Genomic DNA, 25,710 nt, shown 5'->3' with positions numbered 1-25,710 from the left:
TGGTTTAACTGTGCCCTGATAAGTTAGCGCTAAGCAGGAAGGGAAAGGAGAAAGTCTACCTTCTGTTTTCTGAGGTCTAGTCTAGTTCCTTCTCTGACATGGCATATATAACAGGTTCTAGTTCATTCTTGCTAAGGGCTTCAATCTGCCATTTATTGCATCACACTGGAGAGTTCTCTTTTAATGACAGTGTTCATTTAAAAAATGAAAAATTTAAAAACTTTAGACCTTATAGAAGGTAAAGGTAAGGTATTGGAGATACAATATTTGTTTTATTTATAGAGGATTTTCTATTTGTAAATCAGGTTGTTTCCTTAGGAAGAAATCAAATGTCATTTTCCTATTGTATATTTTTCTTGGATTTTAAGACTTCATTTCCCCAACTTCACAGATTAGGGATCTTTCTCTTCCCGCTTTCAACAGTCTAAGAACCTGTAAATTGTTTTGTCTCTTGGCTAGACAGTGCTAAATAGGAACGAGTATCCTACATTACGCCAACCAACCACATATACCAAACTCCGCTAGGACACTGGATTACTGTATGCCACGCTCTTAGATAGGTGAGCACTAATGGTGGCTTAATCACTTATCCCAAGGTTTAGAGAGAGATTCCATTTTCTTATCCAGTTTTCCTTAGGATCGTGCAAGATATTTCCTGGAAAGGATGTTTAATAGAACATAAGGTTTAAACTGACAGCCACTTCTGAAAAGTACTGCACGGTAAAAACCAGACCAGGGGTCCCCAACCCCGTTAGGAACCGGGCCGCACAGCAGGAGGGGAGAGCGGCAGGCAAGCGAGCAAAGCTTCATCTGCCGCTCGTCATCGCTAGCATCACCGCCTAAATAGCCCGCCCCACCCCACCCCCTCCCTCCGTTCTGTGGAAAAATTGTCTTCCACGGAACCGGTCCCTGGTGCCAAAAAGGTTGGGGACCGCTGATCTAGATTAAAACAATGAGATATCCAGACCACCGAACTTCAAATAAATTACTTTGCTATAAATGTCAAGTAATACCTTATAGTTGTTTTTTTTTTTTTCTAGTGTAGTTTATCTATACTTCTTCAAATCCTCTCCACTTGCATTTCCTCATGTCTATAGGTGGCAAACTACAGGGTCATTTTTTTTTTTTTTTTTAGTTCAACTCACTGTATTTACAGGCAGACAAGAACAAAATGCTACGCTTGGATTTAGGTGCAAAGAAGAATGCCCATTCAGAACCAAAACCACCAAAGACCTTTTTATTTAAACATAAATACTGCTGCCTTCCCTCCTGTCCTTCTGAAATGTCTTTGCTTGTGTTAAGGCACAGTTTCCCCTCTTGTGCTCTGGATCCCACACCCTTCATTTTCTTCTGAATTTTTTGACATTTTATTTGAAAAATGAAAAACACACCCATGTAAAGAACACACCCATACCCATCATTAAATTCTCTCCCTCTAGAATCTGTTGATATGCTGAGGCATCCTATCTAAAAACCTAACAACAAACCCTCCCTTGACTCCATAACCCCACCCCCACTTCCTTTCTAAGCAAAGCTTCTTGAGAGTTCTCTATAGCTGTCATCTTCACTTCTGTTTATCTATCTCAATATGTTTCAACAGGATTTCATCCCCACCATTCCAAGACAACACCCTTCAAGGTCAACACCGACATCCATGCTTCCAGATCAATAGCCAAGTCTCCTTTGCTAGCTCCCATTATAATTTACCTGTTATGTTTGGAATGCCCTGAAAGTCCATTATTCTGCCTCCTTCTGATTTCCATTTACACAGTCCCTAAGTGACTTCATCCAATGCCATTGCTTTAAATGCCCTCTGTAGGCCAAAAGCTCCCACGAACCTTCAATCCTAACTCTCCCCAACCCTCCAGACTCATGTTTCCAACTGTCTATGTGGCATCCCCTATGGATGACTAATAGTTCAAACTTAACGCTGCCGAAGTAGAACTCCTGCTGTTTCCTTATCCCCTCTCCCAGAGTTTCCCCAATCTCAGATCGGATCTAGTTGCTCAAGTAAAAAATGTAGGAATCAGGGACTTCCCTGGTGGCACAGTGGTTAAGAATCCGCCTGCCAATGCAGGGGACATGGGTTCAGTCCCTGGTCCAGGAAGATCCCACATGCCACGGAGCAACTAAGCCCGTGAGCCACAACAACTGAGCCTGCGCTCTCGAGCCCGTGAGCCACAACTACTGAAGCCCGCACGCCTAGAGCCCGTGCTCCACAACAAGAGAAGCCACCCCAGTGAGAAGCCCACGCACCGCAACGAAGAGTAGCCCCCACTCACCGCTTCTAGAGAAAGCCCAGGCGCAGAAATGAAGACCCAACACAGCCAAAAATAAATAAATAATAAATAAATAAATTCATAAAAAAAAATGTAGGAATCATCTTTGATTCCACTTGCTTTTCCTCACCTCTCCCATCAGCAAGTCCTATCAATTTTACCTCCAAAATATCCCAAGGCAATCTACTCACCAACTCTACCTCTGCTGCCCTCTTCTAATCCATTCTCACATTGAAGCTACCACAAGTCTCCTAACTCGTGTCCTTGCTTCTTCTCTCGCCTCTATAACCCATTTTCCACACAGCAGCGATCTTTTCAATGTAAATTATTGATAAATCATGTCATTCGTCTGTTTAACCACCTGCTATGGTCTGAATTTTTGTGCCCCCCATCCTAATTCTTATGCTGAAATCCCCAAAGATGATGGTATTAGCTGATGGAATCTTTGAAAGATGCTTGTCATGAATGTAGAGCCTTCGTGAATGGGATTAGTGCCTTTATAAAAGAGGCTCCAGAGAGCTTCCTGCCCCTTTCACTATGTGAGGACACAGTTGAGACAGGCAATCTGCAACTTGGAAGACAGCCCTTAGCAGAACGTGACCATGCTTGGTGCCTTGATTTCGGCCATTCCAGCCGTCAAAAATGTGAAAAATTTCTGACGTTTATAAGCTACCCAGTTTGTGGTATTTTTTTACAGCGGCCCGAAGGGACTAAGACATTACCCCTCTCCCATCATTTCCCACTACTCTTGGATTATAAAAGCCCTACATTATCTGGTCTTTGCTGCCTCCCTCCCCCCAACCCCAGCCTCAACATTTACCGCTCTCCCCCTGATTCACTACACTCCAACCACATTGGCCTTTCCCTTCATCCAAAACATTAAGTTTTTTTTTTTCCTTTCTTAGGGTTTTGCACTGTTTCCTCCACCAGGAAGATTTTGCCCCGATTTCACACAGCCATTCAGGTCCTAACTCAAAATGTGTGCTCAGAAGAGGCCTTTCCTGACCACCCAATCTAAAAAGCCTCCCAGCCACTCTCTCCTATCACCCAATCTTAAGTCTCTGCACAGCACTTACCTTTTTATGTTTAGTGTAAGCTCTGTAAGACTTTGTCTATCTTGTTCCCCGCCCCCATCTAGAATGGTACCTGTCACATAGTAGGTGCATGATGAAAATGTGTGGAAAGAATGAATGGACGAAAGGCATCACGATGCTTATTCAATAATGCAAGTCCAAACCAGGTATGACAATCATTTGCAAGAGATCAAAGAGAATGGGCTCTCCCAGCTTACCACCTGAAAGCTCAATTTACATTTTGACTTACGGTCTGGTTCCAATTAAACAACAGATTTAGCATCTATTTACCTAAGTGCAAAGGAAAGGGGACCCATCATAAAAGTTCACCTGCTTAGCTCACAGGTGGGCTCTTGGCTTTCCTCTCCTCTAGGCCTTCAGCAATAAATCATTCCAATAATGTTTCTATAATCCTTAGGGGAAAAACAAAAATTTTAAAAATTACACCAACTTCTGTGATATGGCAAAAATGTTTATTAAAATAGTTTTGTTTGTTTTTTTTTCCCAAGTATGAACTTTATTGGAAGGAGTCCTTTGAATTCGCTCTCTCATCCTGGACAAACAAGATAACAAGTAGTATATACAGAATATAAAAAGCAGTAATAAATTAGTCCACATAGTAACAGAGTGAAAAAAATGGGACTTCTCTGGAACTCAGATCATTCAAAGTGGCAACTCAGCTGATCTAAGAAACCAACTATATTCTCATGGTTTTCCTTCTGGTTCAAGATCAGAAGAGTTAGGTTACCACCACCTGTTTTAAGAGGTAGAATATACGCTTCCGAGCAGTCCACCATATACTGGTCAGCCTGGCCTCAAGAGATCCTCATACCTCAGCCCATGTGCCTTAGGTGATGGCCAGAAGATCTCTACGCCCCAGGCAGCAAGGCTTCCTGCTCATCTCTACTTAAGATCCATGAACCGGATATCCATGATGAGAAGGAAGTTCTTAGGCAGTGGGCGGGGGGCTGGAGAGAGAACAGTGAACACCTGATGCTCTAGGTCCACACTGGTCACCACGATGAAGCCAGCCACACTTGTCTCAGAAAGGTTCTCCTCTGTGCCCTCAGCGGTGCTGACACTCAGGAGGTGGTGCACCATATCTCGGCCAGGGGTGACGGGGACTAGCTTGAGCTGATTGTCCTCCTGAGACATGCCCAAAGGCAGACAGGAGTCTGGGATGGTGGGTGCCCCAACTTTGTAGATTTTCACATCTGAAAATTTGACATTGAAGGCATGGGGATAGAAACAGCCCCGGAATCCATAGAAATACTCACGGATACGCTCATCCCTACATTCCCGCCGGAAGTCCTTGGAGCGCTCAACCACACCCCCGGATTTAGGGAGCAGCACAGTGCGTACAAAGTGAGGTAGGTCCCGTTTCAGTTCATTGTACAGTCGTTCTTGATCCAGAACCACAACTACATCCACCTCGAAGGCTGAGGCTGCATGCACCAGTGCCTGGTAACCAGAGCCCTTGACCCAGCCACAGGTGTTAATGACACAGCCACTCACAGAGGCCCTTCGGTTCACTTCACACCTTTGGTTGAACACATCTGCTAAACGAGATGTAATCTGCAGAAGAAAGGATCGAGGTGAGGGGAAAAAAAACCCAGAAAAACAAACCAATCTACAGCTCTTTTACCCTTCTTTAGAATAAGTGGAATCAGATATAAAAAAACGGACACTCTTAATGGCTGTGGTTGTGACCCCATAACGTGGATTTAATTTTTATTTTTTGTTGCTTCTTCTGCCTCTTGTGTTTCATGTCCTAAGTAGAAATTTAATAAATCACTTAAGAATAGGTCCATAGAAACGTTTAACAATCTGAGGTTGACTTATTTTTGAAACTGTCTTTTCCAAAATCATATGGCAATAATACCAGCTGAGAGGGAGCAAAGAATTTTAACTGGCAAACTTCTGCACAGCTTCCAACCCTGACAGCAGCCCTTCCCTCCACCCCACCTTGGCCCTGGCTCTGACCTTATTATAAAGCTTGATATTGGTGCCAGGAGTGGTGGAGCCAAAATGATACACCAGAGGGGCCTGGATAGAGAATCCCTCTTCAACATCTGCTGGCCGCTCAATGTAGAGGGCCCCCATGGTACCAGGGATGGACACAGAGCCCTGGCCCACATCCAACTCCACGTAAGTGGGCCGGCGGCCCAAACGCACTGCGTAGTTGAGCAGGAGACGGCACACTGTGGACTTGCCCACATCAGTGGGGCCCACTACCATCACCCGGGGCCCTCGCTCTTCTTCCTTCTCCGCCTGCCTCCGCATCTGCTCCAAGGCTGTATGAGTGTTGAGATAAAGCAACATAGGGGTGTCCTTGGAGACATACGCCACCTCGGTGCGGCCACTGAGCTGTAGAGCACAGCCATGCCAAGTGAAAACAGCCACCTTGGCACCAGCATCAAAGGTGAATTTCTTGTTTCGGGTCAGCTCTGTGCCAAAGATTTCTGCCATGCCAGCGAGCAGCTCCAACTGAACTGACTGAGAGGCCTCCACCTCAAAGCGAAGTTCTGTTTCTCGCTCTAGTTCAAATTTAGTAGTTGGCTTCTTGTCATCATTGGCCTCCTCTCCCATCTTTTCTGTGTGGCTGCTGTGCCTAGAACACAAATATCAGATATAAACAGAAGCCAGGACTCACTTCAAAATCCTCCAGTGGACGTTTCTCCTTACCTTGCTTCATACTTCTTCTTACCTCTGATCACCATCTGTCTCACTATATATTTGTTTATTGTCTGTCTACCCTCACTAGAACGTAAGGGGGGGTGGGTATTTTTGTTTGCTGCTGTAACTCTAGTAACTAGAATACAGCTTGACAACCCAAAGGCACCTCTATAAAAACACCCAGTGAATACACGACTCGGAGTAAGAAGAAAACGGTATCTACAGATTGAACGAAGACTTGATTACATCACCTTCATCGCCCTACTGGGATATAACAGACTTAAAAAGGCAATAGAGGGCTTCCCTGGTGGCGCAGTGGTTGAGAGTCCGCCTGCCAGTGCGGGGGACACGGGTTCGAGCCCTGGTCTGGGAAGATCCCACATGCTGCGGAGCAACTAAGCCCGTGTGCCACAACTACTGAGCCTGCGCGTCTGGAGCCTGTGCTCCGCAACGGGAGAGGCCGCGACAGTGAGAGGCCCGCGCACCGTGATGAAGAGTGGCTCCCACTTGCCACAACTGGAGAAAGCCCTCGCACAGAAACGAAGACCCAACACAGCCAAAAATAAATAATAAATAAATAAATAAATAAATAAATTTATTTAAAAAAAAAAAAGGCAATAGATGCCCAATTCCTAACCCTCTTAGTCAACAAGAAAGGGAGCCAGCAATCCGGATGCAAAGCAGAGAATACCGGGTTCGGACTCAAAACAGCAATAAGAAAACAGCTCAGCAACCACTAGTAGTGTCTTTAGACAAATAAACCACTTAACTTCTCTGTACCTTTTCCTCAGTTGTCAACTGGAGGAACTTACACTTCCTCACACAAAGTGTTGTTCTGGGGATTAACAGCGATTGCTAGAGGTGGGGGGGGGGGGGGGGGAAATCACTACATAAACTAGAAAACGCCGAGGAACAGCGAAGAATTATCTCCGATCCCGGGATCGCAGCTCTAGGTCCAGCATCTGTCCCAGCCTCCCCAGGCACCGAAATCTGCCCAGGCTCCAAGGAAGCGACGGTTGCGTTCCTGAGCTTATTACCTTACCTGTACAGCCACGAGCCCAAACTTGTAAACCAAAAAGCCCTCGCTAACTAGGACCTAAGCCCAACGGCTAGCCACGCTCGCCTAGACCCACGCCGGAAATACAGGCGTTTCCGCACTTGCGCAGTGGAGAAGCCGCGGCCGCGCGATGCCCCCTGGGATATGTAGTAGTGCCAGAACAGCCGCGAGCGATCGCGTTCACGCAGCCGCTCGGCTTTCTGGGACTTGTAGTTAAAGGATTGTTTTTGATTGTGACATCAAAGGTGGGCGGGGCGGCGGCCGTCATTGTTCGCAAAGCCCGTGGGCGGGCGGAGTAGGAGGAGTGGCGGTTACGCCCCCGCGCGGGGCGGGGACCAGCAGAGGGGGCCAACGATTGCTGAGACGCGGCGGTTGGGGCCTCTCGCCACAGTACTCCCGCTCACCTGCCGTCCGGGAAGGGGTAGCGCGGCGGGAAGGGAAGGGGACTCACTAGTCTAGGTCCCACGATCGCCTGGAAACGGGGAAATTAGCAGAACCCCATTTGGATACGAAGAAACCAAGGGGTAGGGAAAGTGGAGGAAAACAGCTTATCAGAGACTAACCTGGACAGTCATCCCCGACCCGACACAATGTTTGCCCCCTAGAGAGCATTAAAAAAAAAATTTTTTTTAAATAAACGAATAGAAGTCCAAGAATTCTTTCCAGTTACTCTGCAAGTCAATCGTTACCCAGCAACCTCTCTCCTATTGAGTGGGGAGTTTTGTTGGGGACTCTGTTTCCCGCCCTAAATCCCTGACAGTTATACAAGGTCAGTCATTTAACCCCACAGGCAACAGGTTGGGCCACGTCTATACGCTTCTGATGCGCTTGGACTTTGGAATCTTGTATTCTTTGCTATGTATGCCACTTGCTTGCTGTGTGACTTTGGGCAAATCACAGACTTAAACTCTCTGAGACCCAGTTTTTTGACTGTGAACTAGCGATAACAGTACCCAACCTCTACAAGTTGTTTTGAAGATTGCATAGGATGATGTATGTAAAGTACTAAGCCCAATGCCTGTAACATAGAAAGCATCTGATGTTAGCTCTTAAGTTATTGTAAGTTGAGGAGGGGAAGCTATAACGATGCCATCTATTTGTAGTTTACATTTTTCAAAGCCCTTTCAGGTATCCTCTTTCACAGCCACCTGTAAAGTCAGCTTTATCATCTTCAGTTTCAGGTGAGGTAGGAGACTAAGGTAGGTGAAGCGACTTGCCCAAGCTAGTACTCAAACCCAAGATTTTGGAGTTTGAGTGTCGTTATAATAATAGCAAATGCATAGTGCCAGATGCCACACAGTGTTCCATGGGCATTACAGGTATAAATCCATTTAATCCTCACAAGAATCCTGTGAAGTACACACTGTAATTGTCATCCCTGCTTTAGAGATGAGTACTTTTTTCAGTCCAGCTCACAGGGTTAATCTGGGTAGAAAAGCCTGGGAAGATTTTCTGGGTTGCCTTTTTCCGGCTGGCCCCATTTTACCATTCACTTCCTAAGAGTGCCTTCCTCACTTCTCACTTCTATTTATTTAATTATTTTGGCTGCACCGGGTCTCAGTTGCAGCACGCGGGATCTTCGTTGCGACATGCGGGCTCTTAGCTGGGGCATGCGTGCAGGATCTAGTTCCCCGACCACGGACCAAACCAGGGCCCCCTGCACTTGGGAGCACAGAGCCCTACCCACTGGACCACCAGGGAAGTCTCTCACTTCTCACTTCTCACAGTACTTTCTTTGGTGATTTGCTTTAATTATTTAATTCATTCACCACGCCTCTATTAGTTCTCCAGGGAACTACCAGCTATCCCCTAATCTTTCACCATTCTTCAAAAATTCAGTTCTAGTCTTCCATTTGCAAAATTCTCTCCCTTAGTGAGCTCATCCCCTCCTGTTTCCATGCAGTCTGTCTCCCAGATTTGTTTCTTTGCCTCTCCCCTAAGGCAATTTCTCCCAGTTATCTGAAGGTCATCTTAATTTGGGTATTGTATAGCCATCTCAAGCTGACTTTAGGGAGAAGAAACCCCTCCCCCTCCTTTGGACTGCTCTCCATTTTGCTTCTTAAACACAGAAAGAGTCAGGGCAGAACATTGAAAGCATCTGTGCTTCCCTACACTCTCTTTCCTCACTTTCAGTCTTTCACCAAGCATTCCTGTCATCTCCACCCCACCCCCAAATAATACTGTCCTCACGTGTCTTGTTCATTCTCCTCTCCAGCGAAATCCTTGATAATTTTCTTCCTGAGTTCATTTAAATTAACTGGCATCCTTTTTTGCTTCCACACTTTCAAACCTTGCCCTAAAAAACTACTCACCTTCCTTTTCCCACTTCCCACTGTTTTCCTCAACAAATGCCTCCTCCACTTACATTTCCCTTCTCATCTGTTGCCCAGGCAAGAATATGTCCCTCTTTCTTTACTGAGTTCTACCTCTCAATTCCAAACCTCTGGTAACATCACTCAAGATACCCACACTGTGTTTTCAGAATTTACCTTAAACCCCAGAATCTTCCCTGATTAAATATTCAGAATTCCTTTCACTTTTTCATACCCAGCTAGCACTGCCTCCCATTAAGCTTATTTCCCTACCTTAACTTTTCCCCCTCCTTGCTTGTGAAAAGTACTTCGTTTTCTGGATGTTAGCCTTGGTTAGAAATCGGAGTTTTTATCTTAGAGGGTTATGTTCTGTGATCACCTACTTTAGCAGCTTGCACAGGGCAACACTCCATGAGAAATATTCTGGGTCAACTGAAGTATAACTGGAAACCGATACAAAAATAGCAAGAAAGATGTTAAATTCTTCATCAGACATAAATTTGGCATGTGTCTCTCGAGCTAGCAGAATTTAATAGTAAATCTGCTCTGGGTTTAGGGGTGTTAAGTTGAGAATACTGTTTTGAAACGACAGTAACTACGGGTTTACTAAGTGCCTATCACGTGCCAGGCATTTTTTAGGTGTTTACATGTTGTCTCACCTTACTTCACATCTCCATGGGGTAAACATTATTAGCTTCATTTAGCAGAAGAGCAAAACAGGGGCACGACGTTTATTGGTAACTCACCCAGTGGTGTCTGGTAAGTGTATTGGCAGAGCCGGGATTCCAACTCAGGTCTCTCTGAGACCAAAGCCAGACACTTGGACAACATCTGAAGATGCAACTCAATGGCTGTTTTGTGAGCATCTTCTGTATGCAAAGTTCTGCGCTAGGCATCACAGTCCTGGGATGCAGAGAGGAGTTTCCCAGAGGACCTGCCTCAGAAAGTTTATAGCCCAGTAGAGAATCTTATGTAACGTGGGTGTCTCCGTTCACGAAGCACAAGTAATTTGGAGGTAGGTGATAAGAGGTTCCTGCATGTGAGATGTCATATTTGGTCTATGACTCCTTCGGGGGTATTCAACTGGAGGCTTTGAGGCTTGGAAGTGCCTGGTACAAGCTTGGGGGCACTCTATGCCATATGTGACAATTACTATGTCTTTCTTTTCCCTGCGTCAAGGCTGGTACCAGAGCTGAGATGGGAAATGCATCATCTTGAATGTGTGTGCACACTCCTGACTCTGCATCCATCTCTCACTGTCGCCCGCCTAGCCACCTCCTTTCCTCCAGTCCTGCCACCCGTACTGTACTCCATCCTTGCCCAGCCCTGTCCTTCCCCCAGGTTCTTGCCGTCTCCTTGGCCACACTGCCTTCCTCCTCAGCAACCAGCCTCTCCTCTTGCACCCGCCCCTCCCGTCCCGCCCCTCTGCTCCCATCCCTCTGCATCACTCCCCCAGCCCCATCCCTCAATGCCTGCCCGCTCCCTTCCTCCCAACCCTCCGCCTGTGTCTCCCAGCCCAGCTCTGACGTGGGAGGTGAGGGGGGTGGGGGGATGGATGACTCACAGTGTTATGATGCAGTTCCACAACATACAGCTACATTCACCCACAGCCCGAGGTACAGACGAGAGACAACCTCTGGCCCCCTAGCAGCTGGCCAGCTTTGCAGCCCCAGTCTTGAGCCCCTAACTACCCTCCCCCCGCCCCCACCCCCTTCCCAATTGAAGGAGCGGAAGGAGAAGAGAGAAGAGTGAGCAGAGAGATTGAGAGAGAGAGAGAGAGAGAGAGATAGACGGAGATCTCTGGAGCCGACCTCAAGGTGAGGGGGCAGCCCTTCTCCAAATGAATCTTTTTCCCTTTGCAAATTTCTTCCTCCTGCTGCGTGTTGCTTTCTCCCCTTTGCAAAAGCATTATTCATCCACCCTTTGTCCTCCCTTCCCCCTCCCCGCTGCCTCCGCTCCTCTCTCAGCTCCTTCATCCCTCTCCAAGCTCTGACGGTTCCCGCACTTATTTCCCGGCAACTCTGGCTGCAGCATCAGGCATCGCTGTTTATTGTTTTGCGGCTGGTGCAGACCCCCAAAGCCCGCCCTGGGAGCCGGCTGCGCTGCTAATTATTTGGACCTTACCCTACTAAGGAATGCCAGCCCGGAGGGGACCGAAGCCTCAGAGCAGATGAGAAAATCCTTTGTGAGCAGGTGTCCCCCCTCCCTTTTTTTCCCCCCCCTAAGAGGCACGGGATTCGCACCTGTTTCCTGGAGCCTCCGCCTCGGCGCCTCTGCCGTCAGCGCTGGTTGCTCAGCACCCCCCTCCCCCCAGCCCTCCCCCACCTCCCACGGTCCAGCCCCATTTCACCTGGGGGAGCGTCCTCTCCCCAGCACTCAGCTTGCCTTTGTTTTTTCCCCAGTCATTTGCTCAACTTGCTTCTCCCGGTAATCTGAGATGGGGAAAGAAGTGACCCCTCCTCCCCTCCTCCCCTTCCCGTGAGTGACTCTCCGGCCTTCCTTGCAGCCTCTCCTGGGCTGGATGGGGAAGCAGCGGGAGAGAGAGGGAGGGAGGCGTGCTGGAGGCTGGGGAAGGAGTCTGAGAGCTAGGACCCGGCCCCCTCCCCAGGCCCCTCGAAGGTGTGTTAGATGGAGCGCGTCAGAGGGGAACCTGCAGGCAAAGTTGAAGGCAGACCTGTGAAGTGGAGGCTGAAGAGTGCTCTGCTGGTGAGGAGGGCCTGTTGCCTGCAGCCAGAGCCCAACGTCACCCTCAACACAGCCCAAGGTGTCTTCCTGCACCCCAGCGGGGGGAGAAGACCTGAATCTGAAGATGGTCTCTGCCAGGGGGGTTTGTAGAGAGAGTGCCTGGCGGCTCCAGGAAACACTGGAACTGCTGGGGGCCACCACAGAGGACAGGATGAGAGCCCGTCGCCCTGGCAGCCCAGAGTCACAACACCTCTGCTCTGACTAGTGGCCTAGAATTGCCAGAGTACCCAACGGGCATCTCGGAGCCAGACTTGGGCTAAACCGTCCACAACGGGCCTGAAGGCCCCGTGAAGGAGGGAGAAGACAGCAGCTCGCTTATCAGAGCCAACAGGGTACACCTCCCTCCTTATCCAGCACCCTCAGCCACTCTGGGGCTGGAGTCTGGGCCTCTTCCTCAAAATTCTTAATCAGGACCCAGCAATTATTTTATCTCATGTCACCCACAGAGTCACTGCTGTTTGTCCTGCCCTTGGGAGAAGGTGAAGAGAAACATCCTCTGCCTTGGGCCCCAAAGCACAGGTTTTGAAAATAAGAGCCTCCACTTTTGCTGCCCATCTTAGACGCTGCTCCCACCCTACAGACACAGCCCAGGAGCGCTGGCCTCCCCGACACAGTCCCCATTTCCCACTGGTTCCAGCTGTCAGATGCGCCCGAAGGAAAGAGAGTTTCTCTCCTAGGCTGGGTGCCCAAGTCCTTAACCGAGGGCTAAGGCAGCAATTCCAGAGGGCAGGAAAGAGAGACCGAGGGCCTCAGAGGCTGAGGAGACAAGCCCAGAGTTGCTTCCGGGCCAGAACGCGTGGACCAAGGGGCAAGACTGCAGCAGCCACGTCGGAGGTCCTTGGTACCGGCTGAGACATCCATCAAGTTCTAGTTCCCAGAATGCAGGACTCCAGCCCCAGAAGAGGGCTGGAGCAGAGTGTGTGCACCTGCCTGCCGGCCCGCCTTCCCTTTCTCATCACGCCCCTCCCTCCCCCACGAAACGTGTGATGGACCAATTATCTTGCAAACGGAGGCCATGAGAAAGAAGAACTGCCAGACTCCCCCAACTTTGTAAAGGCTTTGAGCTCCAGAGACGCAGAGGCTACCAGAGCACGTGGGACGCAGATCCTCACAAAAGAACTGAAAATCAAGGAAAGAGCACTTGCAAATGACGTTGCTCCCATGGCAGCGCTGGTGCCAGCGGGCTGCTCTCGGTGGAAAATGGTGGAGGCAGCTCCCGCCCCAGGAGGGAGAGACACCACCTCCTGGGCTAGAGGCCTGGATCCGCTGCCAGGCTTGCCAGAGCAGACTGTCATCCAGGGGACAGGGAGACACAGCGCGACTGGACGCTGAGAAGGGTTGCTGGTGATGGGGGGGGGGAGTAGGGGTGGAGGTGAGCGGAGCCCCATCTTCTCCATGCCCGCAGGAGGGGCTCCTCACGCGGTCTCGGCTCTCCTGATGAACCTTCCCCTCTTCCCAGGTGACTTCCATTTCTATCTGGTCCACGTCTGGGGGGGCCCTGGCCGGGCAGCCCCCCCACATCGCTCCTGCCCTGAAACACGGCTCTAGCCAACCTGCTCCGCTGCTTCACCTGCGACCGTCTGTGTGGGAGCTGCACGGCACCAGCCCCTCCCGCCCGCCAGGGCATCGTCCTCCAGCCCGTCATGCCCAGCTGCGACCCTGGCCCGGCCCCTGCCTGCCTCCCCACCAAGACTTTCCGCAGCTACCTGCCCCGCTGCCACCGCACCTACAGCTGCGTCCACTGCCGTGCACACCTAGCCAAACACGATGAGCTTATTTCCAAGGTGCGCCAGCCAGTGGGGGCCTGCCACTCCCCTCCCCCTCCCCCTCCCCCTCCCCCCAGGGTAGTCCAAACATCCCCTAGGGGTGAGGCAACGAAGCCCAGCCTCCCTCCTCCGCGTCCCGGGGGGACTCAGGGCAAGGGTAACCCTGGGGTCAAGGGCTACCCAGTAGTCACTGTCGCTCCTATGTCTCCACAGTCCTTCCAAGGGAGCCACGGCCGAGCCTACCTGTTTAACTCCGTGTGAGTCTACCTCTCTCCTTGTGCATGTGTGCTTGTGTTGTGAATAATTTCCCCCTGGGAGAAACAGGGGGAGCCATCTGAAGGTGGTTTTGCAGCTGCTGCCTTTGCCTCTCCTTTTGCAAAGCGGTTCAGAAATTCAGTCTACAGTTCTTCTGCGGGGAGTCTGGGCAGAACTGCTATCCCAGCACCGGAAGAAAAAGGGCCAGGCACTGGACAGAAAAGGGTGGATTGCTGAAGGCAGGGGCTTCCATTTGGAGGATTAAGCTCTCTCCAGATGGAAGGTCCTTTGGGCTGTTTGTTTGGGGTCTAGACTGACAGAGCGACGCCACTGGGTCCTGGGTCCCTCCTGTTTCCTGAAACAGGGTCAACGTGGGCTGTGGGCCCGCTGAACAGCGTCTCCTGCTCACGGGGCTCCACTCGGTAGCTGATATTTTCTGCGAGAGCTGCAAAACCACCCTCGGCTGGAAATATGTGAGTACCGGGGGGGGGGGGGGGAGAGGGCCACCCTCTCTAGTGGAGTCTCCATGGCCCTCCAAGCCCCAGTGCCCACATGTTAGGTCTTTGCATGATCCAGAGGGGAGAGGGAGCTAGTAGTGGGTTGGACTGGGTCGGGGGTAGACGGGTTGGGGTCAGGGGTAACACAGGTGGCGGCAGGAGTGCCTGGAAGGGAACTGCTCTGTCCTGCGTTCACTGCTTCCCCTCCATCAGGAACAAGCTTTTGAGACGAGCCAGAAGTACAAGGAAGGGAAGTACATCATTGAAATGTCACACATGGTGAAGGACAACGGCTGGGACTGAGGGGCTCCGGCAGGCTGTGCCCTTCCTCCGCATGCCCCACCCTCCCTACCCCTGTCCCCGGGCCTTGCCAAGCGTCCATACCAGCATGAGTACTGCCCCACCCCTGGGGGAATCCCGGCTCCCACCAACCCCTCCCCCGCCTCCACCTCATCACTCCCAGGCCCCTTTGGAACGGGGGTCTGGGGTACCCCAGGGGTGCTGAAGGCTCAGGAGTGGGCAGCAGCCAGGGAGACAGACTGGGGGAAAGGGCTGGCTGTGGGGCCTTCTAGCCCCAAGGTCCTGAAAATTGAGGGGACGGCGGGGCGTAGACTCAGGCAGAGAGGACCACGGGAAGAATCAGTGTTTGCTCCACCTCTGTGAATGAACAGAGGACCAACTCTGAGTCATGGGACTGGTAGATCCTAGGCCACAGAATAGCGGATGGGAAAAGGCTCGAGATGGAGTGAAATTTTGGCCTCAGACACCGGGACATACCAGAGTCTCTAAGGGTGAAGTTTCCCACCCCTGTTTGTAGAAGCAAGGATTCGTTGGGGGTGGAAATCCCAAATCCCAGGCCCTGGGTACTAATAAAAGAATCACAGGGGTTTCCATTTCACTCCACTTGTTTATCTTGGCACTAAAGAGGCACTTTCGAGCATCTGACCTTTGGGCGCGGTAGAGAGAGTTGCCCTGGAACAGCCTCACCCCCAGCTGGCACATTCCAGAGCAAGCAGTCTTTGTGGGCGCTCTCCGAGGCCCAGCCACTGCTCCCTGGGACCCAGTCCCTTGGGGGGAAGGCAGGAAATCAGTGCTACGGGGCCAGGCTTCCTCGTGGCTGCCACCAGCGGACGAAACTTTTGTATGATACATAAAGTGTTTGGGTCTATTTTTAATAAAAAGGGGAAAGCAACTGTGAGGCACTCGGTCCTCTGACTTTTCTTCCTCATGCAAGTACCATACCAGTCACATACACCCCCATCCCAGGCCTGTCCCTTCACACCACTAGGGGGCAGCAGTTGCTTCATCAATGGCAAGATACCAGGGGATGGAGATTCAGGTGAGGTTTTGCTTGTTAAGAGATGGCTTTTGTGAGTGGTCTTCCAGCTGGAGCATCCAAAACAGCTCCTGTCTTTTGGAGCCCTTGACAGTGAATCTGCTTTTGCCTGGTTTGGGCACCTGAAAGAGGTTTATTCCAGAACAAGGGTTTTCTTGGGTCCCATTGCCTTTCAGCCTGGTTCTGGAATGTTTTGGTCAGCTCATGGCCACACTTAAAGCTAAAAGGAAAATCGATCAACCAAGGTGCTGCCTTGGCAGCTGATACAAAGTGGAACAAAATAGCTCAGAACTGCAGCATCAATGCAACCATGTGACGCAAGTGCAATTTTTGGCAGTGATGTGAAATCTTATTTTTGTGAGGTCACCGACATCTGCAGGGAGGGTTGGACGCATCATAAAAATCATTGTTTTTGTAAGCTAGCTTGTTATTTACAGATTCATTTATTGATACTGCAGCTATTTGTAAGAGCACCTCCTACTTGCCAGGCCTTGTTCAGCACTGGGAATGCAGTGGAGAACAAGGCAGCCACGGCCTGACTTCATGGACCTTTCGGTCTAGCGCGAGGACAAACAAGAACGAGGCAATTCCAGTAGGTGACAACGGCTCTGAGCGGGGCTGGGGGAGTAAGCTCGGGAGCTTGTAGGAGAGGCTTAGCCTAGACTTAAGGAGTCAAGGAAGGCTTTGCAGAAGTGATGACTATGACGGCACTTGAAGGATGAGAAGTTGGGTGGGCAGGGCTTCCCTGGTGGCGCAGTGGTTAAGAATCCGCCTGCCAAGGCAGGGGACACGGGTTCAAGCCCTGGTGCAGGAAGATCCCACACGCGACGGAGCAGCTAAGCCCGTGCGCCACAGCTACTGAGCCCACATGCCACAACCACTGAAGCCCGTGCACCTAGAGCCCGTGCTCCACAATGAGAAGCCCGCGCACTGCAGCGAAGAGTAGCCCCTGCTCGCCGCAACTGGAGACAGCCTGCGCATAGCCAGGAAGACCCAACGCAGCCATAAATAAATAAATAAATAAATTTATAGTTAAAAAAAAAAAAAAAAAGTTAGGTGGGCAGAGAGGAAGATTGGGGGGAGGGGGATATTTCAGGCCGAGAGAACTGTGTGTTAAGTGGCTCAAGTTTAGATGAAATAAAAGTGTCCAGGGGCTTCCCTGGTGGCGCAGTGGTTGAGAGTCTGCCTGCCAATGCAGGGGACACGGGTTCGAGCCCTGGTCTGGGAAGATCCCATATGCCGCGGAGCGACTAAGCCCGTGAGCCACAATTACTGAGCCTGCGCGTCTGGAGCCCGTGCTCTGCAACAAGAGAGGCCGCGATAGTGAGAGGCCGCGATAGTGAGAGGCCCGCGCACCGCGATGAAGAGTGGCCCCCGCTTGCCGCAACTAGAGAAAGCCCTCGCACAGAAACGAAGACCCAACACAGCCATAAATAATAAATAAATTAAAAAAAAAAAAAAAAAAAAAAAAGTGTCCAAAGCTGGAGCACAGATGCAAGTGGGTGAGATGAGATAGCACAGGAAAGATAGGCAGAGGCCATAACACACTTAGGAATTTCACATCTCAAGGGCGTTGAGGAAACACTGAAATTTTCTTGTTTCTTAATAAGTGCAGTCGCATCAACAAATGGCTGTTTTGTGCCCAGAGAAGAGGCTCAAATCGAAATATTAAGAATGCAAAAAAAGGAACATGAAGCTAACTGTACCGTCTCAAATACTGTTGTCAACGTCAGGATGGAGAGGCTGTCTGGGCAGAAGGGCGGAAGAGACCTGGAAGACACAGGTGCCAGGAGAAGGCAAATCAAGCCATGAAGGAATGACGCCGAGCACCCCCATGAGAGGCCTGATGGGGGTCTGTCCCATCATTCAGTTCCCACATGCCTGGTGATGCCTAAAGCCTTCTCTCAGGTTCCAGCAAGCGACCCGGAAACCCTGTCCCTCTCAGTCCCACTTCCTGCACCAAAGTTCAGGGAGGCTTGTCCTTGAAAATCTCTGACTTTGAATATCAGGCACAAACTAGCCACCTTCTTAAAGCTCCCCAAATCTGCCTCTCTCTCAATTTACTTATTAAGCCAACTAGACACTGTGGGAAACAGGGAAGTAACTGGCAGTCATTGCCCTCAAGTTCTTTGTAGTCTCTCCTGGAAGAATCATTCTGCGAGTTGGGTTCAAGGGATCCTATTTAATCTTCAAGATCAGGCCATGGGCAGCGCTGTCCGAATCTTGGATGCCCAGACAGGTGTGCCCTGGAGAAGCACCACTGTCAAATACCCTGTGACTAAGAGGGGTCATGCTGGGAACTGCAGGTGGAGATGAGGTCTCCTTTTTCTGCCCAAGAGCCGGGGAAGGAGCTGCAGGTGTGGAACGCCAGGGGCACACCAGTCCCTGTCCCCAGGGAGCAGTCCTTTCAGGTTAGCCCTTTTTCCTTTCCTGGGCATCGCCTTTTTCTCATGGAGGTCTATTCTGGTCCTAACAGTGACTCTCCCAATCTTATCCACCCACCCTCCAACCCCAAACTGAGTCTGGGAACTCCTCCTTCTAAGCCAACAAGCCACTACTTGTATCCTTAAAGGCTTGAACCTTTGGAAGATACTCTCATACAACCAGCAGGTGGCATCAAAACCCTCTACCCCTCAGCTCCGGCAATCTCTCAGTTGAGAATCTACTCAACCCTCTCCAAAGAGACTGGTGGAGCTGTCAGACTTAGGACAGGATTAGATCTAGGCTCTGCAACTTAAGAGCTGTTAAAACTTTGGCAGCTCTGCTTAAACCTTTCTGACTCTCAGTTTTTTCATCTGTAAAATGGGGGTGTTACTTGCCAAAGTCATTAGAGGTCCACCATAATGTATTTAGTGTCTAGCACGTGGAAGCACTTCCATAAATGTGAGCTCTTCGTAGGACTGCTCATAGGGAGGATTCTGGGTGAGGAAGTCTCAACGCTGAGGAGGCAGCTGGCGCTGGGTAGCACTACGCGGCCAATGCCCTTTTAACATTGCACTGCTAGTGATAGGCGCAGACAGTAGCACAATGTGAAAAGAGCTCCGGCCCGCAGCAGAGGCATGCCGGCCCTGCCTCCTCGCCCCTTCTCCCAGTCCCCGGGCCACTCAGCTCTCCTGGCCTCCCTCTGCCCCCTTCTCCAGTACAGCTTTCCTCCCTTCTCTTCCGTCCTCAGCGTAGATCCTCTATTTTCCCTCCACTCGTCCTTTGGCCTTCTTCCTCACACCCTTCCTAGCATCGAGACCACCCTTTCCCTGAGGTTTCGGGGCTGGGGGAACAGAGTCCAAGGAGGCAGCTTGGCACTCAATCTTCACAGGAAATGACCGGTAGAAACCCCCCAAATTTGGGGGTGACATGAAGCTGTGTTTATCTGGATTTGTATCTCCGGCAGCTTCCCTCCAGAGAGGAGCTGGCAGACCAGGACCAGAGAACCCTCTCTTCCTCCCTACGCCAAAGCTCGCTCTCCTTTTTAGTTTAGATAAAGGGAAGTTCTAGGCCTTAAGGGGACAGCCTCAGATGAACCTTCAGGACCAGAGGGATGGTGGAGAAAAGGCACAGGGTCCCCAGGCTGCACAGGAGGGGAGGTGCTTCTGGAAGTGGAAGCTGCGGGCAAAGTCCCACCTCTGCATCTCCTCTTGGAGGTCATTAAATCCACTTTATGGGTTCAGCATTAAACGAAACGGTGCGGTTGACTCCCTCACCATTAGAGATAGGCTTTCATTGGCAGTGGGATCCGAATCCGAGTTGTTTCTCATTTATCCAGGGACTCCAGTTAGGGAGCCCTCAGCTCACCCAGAACTTCCCCATCCTGCCTGGTCTAACGGGCTTAAACCCTGGATAAACAATCCTGACACCAGCCAAAGGTTCAGAGCCAGGCAGAGCTCTAGGGTGGCACATTCCTGGCTAGAGCTGTGGCCCCGGAAGCTCAGCTCCAGTTCGGGCCCGGTGAACTGTGTGCAGCCCAGAGGGTCAGGGGCTGCGGGGTAACTCCCCGGTGCAGCGATCAGGGAAGGCCTCCAGGAGATAACCTCCGCCTTCCACAGCCGGCCGGAGGAATGGCGGACAGACTCCCAGTTGGGAGCTCTTCCTCTGGGCTTCCCCTCCGGCCCCCTCCCACCCCCTCAGGAAGCAGGAGAGCCTCTCTCCCGCCTTCCCAGGCAGAGTTTGTTCCTGTGATCTGCAAAACGTTCTAACGGACGGGGACCCAGGCCCCACTAGGGCCAGTCGCCAGGCCTCTGCTCTTGGGTTGAGCGAAGCGGTCCCAGCAGGGAACTGGATCATGCCAACAGGGGGCAGAGGGGCAAAGGCAGAACTGCCCAGCAAGTTCCTGGAGGTGAGGGGAAGATTCCTCACCAAGGGGTTCCCAGATCTCTCCCGGGGGGACAGAAGGGAGAGGGGGCTGGGACCAAGGTCCCCTCGGCTCTCACACCCAACTCACTGCAGAGCGGGCCCTGCGATTCACCAGCCAGCAGGGCCCGTCCCCCAGCGTGGGCCCAGGAGCCATCCCCCAGCTCCTTCCAGAGGCGGGTGTGGAGACCGAGGAGGAAATGGGGGAGGGGAGGCCCCGGCTCAAGTTCTCTCCACTCCCCCTCCTCATTGGCCACCATCTTCCGGCCCCTGCTCCCCAGAGCCGCAGGGGATGGGGCCCAGCCTGCGGAAGGGAGAGAAAGGGCAGGTGGAGGGTTAGCTGGAGCAGCGGGGGCAGGGGCTGGCCCCAACTGTCTCCTCCCACCCCCGCCCCGCAGCCATGGCGACTGGAGGAGGAGGGGACCAGGAGGGTCCTGAAAGCCCCGTTCCGTGAATGGGCTGAAAGGGGCAGGGGGAGGTGGGGGGATGGGGGTGCGCTCGCCCTCAACGCCCAACGGTGCCCCCCCCACCTCCGTCCCCCAGGACACACACACCTAGAGGCTGGACCACACACGCGCGCACACGCAAACTCCCAGCCACACTCGCTGCACAACTCAGCCCTTACTACACACTTACCCAAACAGCAAGCCCCGGAGTGTGAGCCCACGGCTGCTCCACAGAACACACCCCTTAAAACCCCACAACTCTCAGCCCAAGAACGGGCCTCACACGCACACACAGCCCCTTGGCTCGTGCACAACTTCTCAAGATGCACAACTCCCCGCCCGGCTCCAGCCCTTCAGCCACGGCGCTCCCCTCTGAGCACAGCCGCCAAGTCCCCGGCACGCCCGGCCCCAGACGGCCCGGCCCCAGCCCGGCAGCAGCCGCCCTCCCCTGCGCACCACCTCCCGCTGGAGAAGGACCGGGAAGCCGCCCCAGCACGGCGTGCCCGCTGCTCGCCAGCTACAGGCGCTGCGAAAGGAAAAAACGGAAGAGATGCCCACGAGGGGAGGAGGATGGAGAGGGGGAAAGAAGACGAGGGGACGAGCCCAGACCACCCCCCGCCCCTCGCCGAGAGAATAAAACCGAAAACCGGGGGCGTTACCCCTCAGGGCGCTCAGATACCTACACATCGCGCTTCCTTACGTTCCTCTGCCTGCCACCTCCTTCTTCCCGGGCTCTTTCTCTGCCCTTCCCTCCCTCTTGGCTTCCCTCCCTGGCCTCGCTCCCCCTCTCTCACGCCCTCTCGCACCCCGCCGGCTCCTCTCCCGGGCCGGGCTCGGATCCCCGGCGGCCGCCCCTCCGCCCGCCGGCCGGGACCAAGGTAGGTCCGGGGACCAACCGGCCGCCGCGCCCTGTCCTCTGCCGATCTCGCTCTTCCCCCCTCGCCCCCTTTCTCCTTCCACACTCCCTGCCGTCCATCTTGAATACTTGGGATTCTTGAATGGAGTGAGGAGGATCCGCTCCCCCAGGCTCCCATTGGCTGTGGGTTAACCCTTTTGAAACGAGATCCTCCCTCTCATTGGCTGCCAGGCTCCCCTCTTCTCCCCCAACCCCCATCCCCTCCGCCTCCCAGCAGCCGGCGAGGTCAGGGCGCTCCCGGGCGCCCCCTCCCCTGGCCTCTCGGCCCCCCACACCTCCACCCCCGGACGCCGGTCTCCCTGCTCTTAACGTCACACCCGCCACAGGGCTGCAGGTGAGGACAGATCCGGTTCCCGCCAAATGCGGCCCCAAGGTTGGACCGGCAGAAACCCTGTTCCCAGATGCCCCTTGTGCTGGACCTGGAGACCTTAGAAGATGCAAGAGGTGCAATTTCCTGCCTGTCTCCGAACCCTCCTTGAGCAGAAGTACCTCTCCAACGGGGAATCCACGCAGCCTTTCAGCTTCACCCAAGGCGATCCGAGAGCGCTCCCGAACCAACCGGCCCCCTGGGCCGGGCAGGAAGAGGGCAGCTCCGGAAAGAATATCTGAGGCTCTTCTGAGAGGCTAATTCCCTGATTGCCGCAGGGCAGGTCTGACCCTACCAGGAATGTGCAGCATCTGGAGCTCTGCTCAGTCACAAACATCCCCTGGGACCAACCAACCCAGCCGCCTGGTCCTGTGCTGGACCCACGAGGGGCTCTGAGCTGGGAGCCCAGAGGGGCATAGAGGAAGGACGCAGCAGGGAGTAGGGCAATGAGTCCGGCCTGGGAATGGGGTACTTTTGTTCTAGGCCCAGATCTGCCATAACATGCTTCGCCAGGTCATGTCTCCTCTCTGGGCCTCAGTTTCCTGATTTACAGAAGTTTGATCCAGAACTTCCTATAGAAGTTTCTGTGTGAAGATGGAAATGCTCTATACTGCATCATCCAATATGGTAGCCACTAGCCACAAGTGGCTACTGAGCATTTGAAATGTGGCTACTATGACTGAGGAAATGGCTTTCTAATTTTATTTAATTTTAATCACTTTTAAATAGCCACATGTAGCCAGTGGCTACCATATTGGACAGTGCAGGTCCAGAATGCCAGTGGTCCTGCTGGTGAACAACATTCTAGGAATCTTGCTGAGAAAAAAAAAAAAAAAATCCTTTCTCTTTGTCTTCAGATGCAAAATCTCCCAGATCCAAATTGCAAATCACCAAGGGCATCAATGCCTAGGAAATGAGGTTCGAATCCCTGTCACCTTTGTCAGGAACCCTTTTCTTACGATTGTCGATCTGCTCTGCAGGAGCTGAGATACACACACCCACGACACATGGAAGATTAGGGCTAGCAGGATTTGCAAGTTTGCCCAACCTTCTTGTTTTTTCAAAGATAGAAGGCAAGATATTGACAGGAGTTAGGGTGGGGGATGTCACTTGCCCAAGGGCACACAGCAATTTAACACAATAAACTTAGTGCATCTCTTTGGGGCTCTTATACGCCCACCACGCATACACCATTAAGTTAATTCACTAAATGCACTTCTCTGGCCCAGGTCAAAAGTGAACTGGGGTTGAAATCAGCCAATATGGCTGATAGCAAGGGATAGCCAGCTCCATGGGAGAGGCAGATAGGCTGTCCAACCAGCACGTGAATACCCAGAGCTCCTGGGTTGTAAGAACATAGGTAGCTCAGAGCCTGTTTCCTAAATCAATGTGTGTAAGAGATCCCATTGTGGCATCCCCCACCATGAGGAGAGAAAGCCAGCTGAGAGACAGAAGAGTGAACCTGAGTTTATCCTTAGGTTAAGCAGGAAGCAGAATTAGCAAGCAGCTGGGGCTTCTGTAGGAGGAGGGGTGCAGGGCGTCCAGGATTCTGGTAGTTACAGGCTTGGTGCGTACAGGGCCCTAGCCCAGCAGACAGAACAGCCCCAGGAGCTGGTGAAAGGGACTGTAGCACCTTGTACAGATCCTTGTCCAGTCCCCACTTGTGGAGGGCGTCTGCCTGGGTAATGTGCTGTGGGTAAGGGGAAGACACAGAGCTGCCTGGAGAATGGCTTCTGTCCTCAGCACTTCTTTATTACAGGTGAAAATTGCTAAATGACTTCTCTGGTGACAGACAGATAACGAGTTCGGAGGAGGGAAGGATTGCTCCCAGTTGGGAATGGAATCTAAGAAAGCTTCCTGGAGGAAGTAGCATCTAAGATTTGAAGACCAGAAAGGATTTAAAGACAAGAAGATGGGAGGAAGGAAGACCAGGAAATGGCAAGGAGAGGAAACAACACAAAGGCTGGAAGGTGGGGAAATGGTGGGATGTGCTTAGAATGGGTAGTAAATTCAGTAGGAACCTAGGATATAGGAAGGAGAATAGCAAGGATGGAAAGTCAGGCTGAGAAAGGCTGTGGAGGTCTTGAACACTTCCCTCTAGCCTCGACTCAGCTCCAATGACATCATTTTTCTTGAAGATGCCCTTACCCTTTTCCCCTGCCAGGAGATGCCTCCTACCTATTCATCAAGCTACCCCAGTGCCTCCACCCTCAGCTTTCTGCAGCTTCTACCTTAGTCTGAAGGTCCCCATTTGTGTTCCACAAACACCCTTCCGAAGGCAGAGTGGACTCCGATTCCCCACGAGGGGATGGACTCTCTTTGGTCCCTCTCAGCTCAGTCTCCAGTCTCTGGATTCCCTGTGCCCAGGTGTGAGCTGCGTAAAGAAGGCTTCCTTTTTCACTTACCACCTTTTAAACCCCTGTACAGCCCCATCCCATCTCAGGAGTTTAAAATGGAGACCAGGGGACTTCCCTGGTGGTCCAGTGGTTAAGACTCTGCGCTTCCAGAGCAGGGTGCACAGGTTCGATCCCTGGTCAGGGAACTAAGATGATGTGCAGTGTGGCCAAAAAAAAAAAAAAAAAGTACCCAGGAGCTATTTGGCTCCAGCCCCTCTTACACTCTTCTCTCCCCCTTCCCCCCTCGGGACTTCCAGAATGCTCCTGGGCTTTGCAGTACCCTTTCTTCCTCGCCATCCCACAGTATGTCCAGGATCATTCTGGAGGTGGCCCTTTGCCTTCCTCCCTAATCTCCAGAGTCCTCCCCAGATTCCAGTATACCACTTGTGAGACAGCAAGACCTTCTACCCCAGTCCTCTGCCTCTTGGAAGGACTCAATCTGAAACATTAGAGACATGTTACCTCTCTGCTTAAACATCAGTGGAGGGAACTCGGCTTCATGGCTGCTAACTCACTGAGGAGACACAGGCCTGTCCATATGTGTCTCTCTCCTTTCCCCTTCTTCCACAATAAGGCGCCTTTGTGTCTCCTCTCAACTGCTTATGTGTCTGAGGGCTTCCTGTGTGGAAGCCTCTGGAATCATTGCTGGGAAACATTCTTAGCCCCAAGGTGCTCATAGTTGAGGGTTACAAGGCAGACACATAAAGAGGAAGTCAGAGAGCAACAGGTGTCCAAATAGACACAAGAACCTTCTTTCTGAGGCAAACCCATTTCCCTGAGGTCTTGATGCTATCCTTGCTTCAGCAGTTGCCCCATTTATTGCATCTCCAATCCCCTTCCATGAGCCTAGAGCAAAGGTCAGCAAACTATAGCCCACAGATGAAATCCTGCCTTTTGCCTGTTGGGGTTTTTTTGTTTGTTTTTGGTGTGTGTGGCTTTTCTTTTTTTTTTTTTTTGGTAAATAAGGTCCATTGGAACACAGCCCTGCTCGCTTGGTTACACATTGCCTATGGCTGCTTTCACACTACAATGGCAGAATTGAGTGGTCACCACAGAGACCCTACGGCTGGCAAAGCTTCGTATATTTACTAGCTGGCTCTTTACAGAAAAGGTTTGTGGACAGTTTTGGACCCTGTCATCTCAGAAAGCTGTAACAGAACTCAAGGAAGTCAACTGAAATTACCCTGAGATGGGAGTGGAAAGGCGCAGCCCAAACTTTCCCCCTCAGCCTACACATATGCTCAA

At 51.8% G+C, this 25,710-nt stretch overlaps 2 protein-coding genes across 3 annotated transcripts; one reads left to right on the top strand and one right to left on the bottom strand.

The window, feature by feature from the left end:
* Positions 1-3,811: 3,811 nt before the first annotated feature.
* CLP1 (cleavage factor polyribonucleotide kinase subunit 1) lies at positions 3,812-7,153 on the bottom strand. Of its 2 annotated transcripts, none has more exons than XM_059929714.1 (3): positions 7,071-7,153; positions 5,336-5,963; positions 3,812-4,927 (listed from the first exon to the last, which is right to left on the bottom strand). In XM_059929714.1, exons 2-3 carry the CDS (start codon positions 5,939-5,941, stop codon positions 4,256-4,258), a joined length of 1,278 nt encoding a protein of 425 aa, XP_059785697.1. In that variant the 5' UTR covers positions 5,942-5,963; positions 7,071-7,153; the 3' UTR covers positions 3,812-4,255. The 2 variants fall into 2 exon arrangements, with proteins under 2 accessions (XP_059785697.1, XP_059785695.1); XM_059929712.1 differs by lacking the exon at positions 7,071-7,153 and adding an exon at positions 6,038-7,060.
* Positions 7,154-11,006: 3,853 nt separating this feature from the next.
* On the top strand, positions 11,007-15,855 carry YPEL4 (yippee like 4). Its single transcript, XM_059929711.1, has 5 exons — positions 11,007-11,214; positions 13,602-13,926; positions 14,122-14,165; positions 14,528-14,636; positions 14,874-15,855. The coding sequence occupies exons 2-5, from the start codon at positions 13,786-13,788 to the stop codon at positions 14,961-14,963; spliced, it is 384 nt and encodes a 127-aa protein (XP_059785694.1). The 5' UTR covers positions 11,007-11,214; positions 13,602-13,785; the 3' UTR covers positions 14,964-15,855.
* The last annotated feature ends 9,855 nt before the right edge of the window (positions 15,856-25,710 follow it).

The sequence above is a fragment of the Balaenoptera ricei genome, chromosome 8, assembly GCF_028023285.1.
Source record: "Balaenoptera ricei isolate mBalRic1 chromosome 8, mBalRic1.hap2, whole genome shotgun sequence".
In the NCBI taxonomy this organism is placed as follows: Eukaryota; Metazoa; Chordata; class Mammalia; order Artiodactyla; family Balaenopteridae; genus Balaenoptera; species Balaenoptera ricei.
Note: the sequence above shows the minus strand (reverse complement) of the source record. Positions and strands in the feature narration are given on the sequence as shown.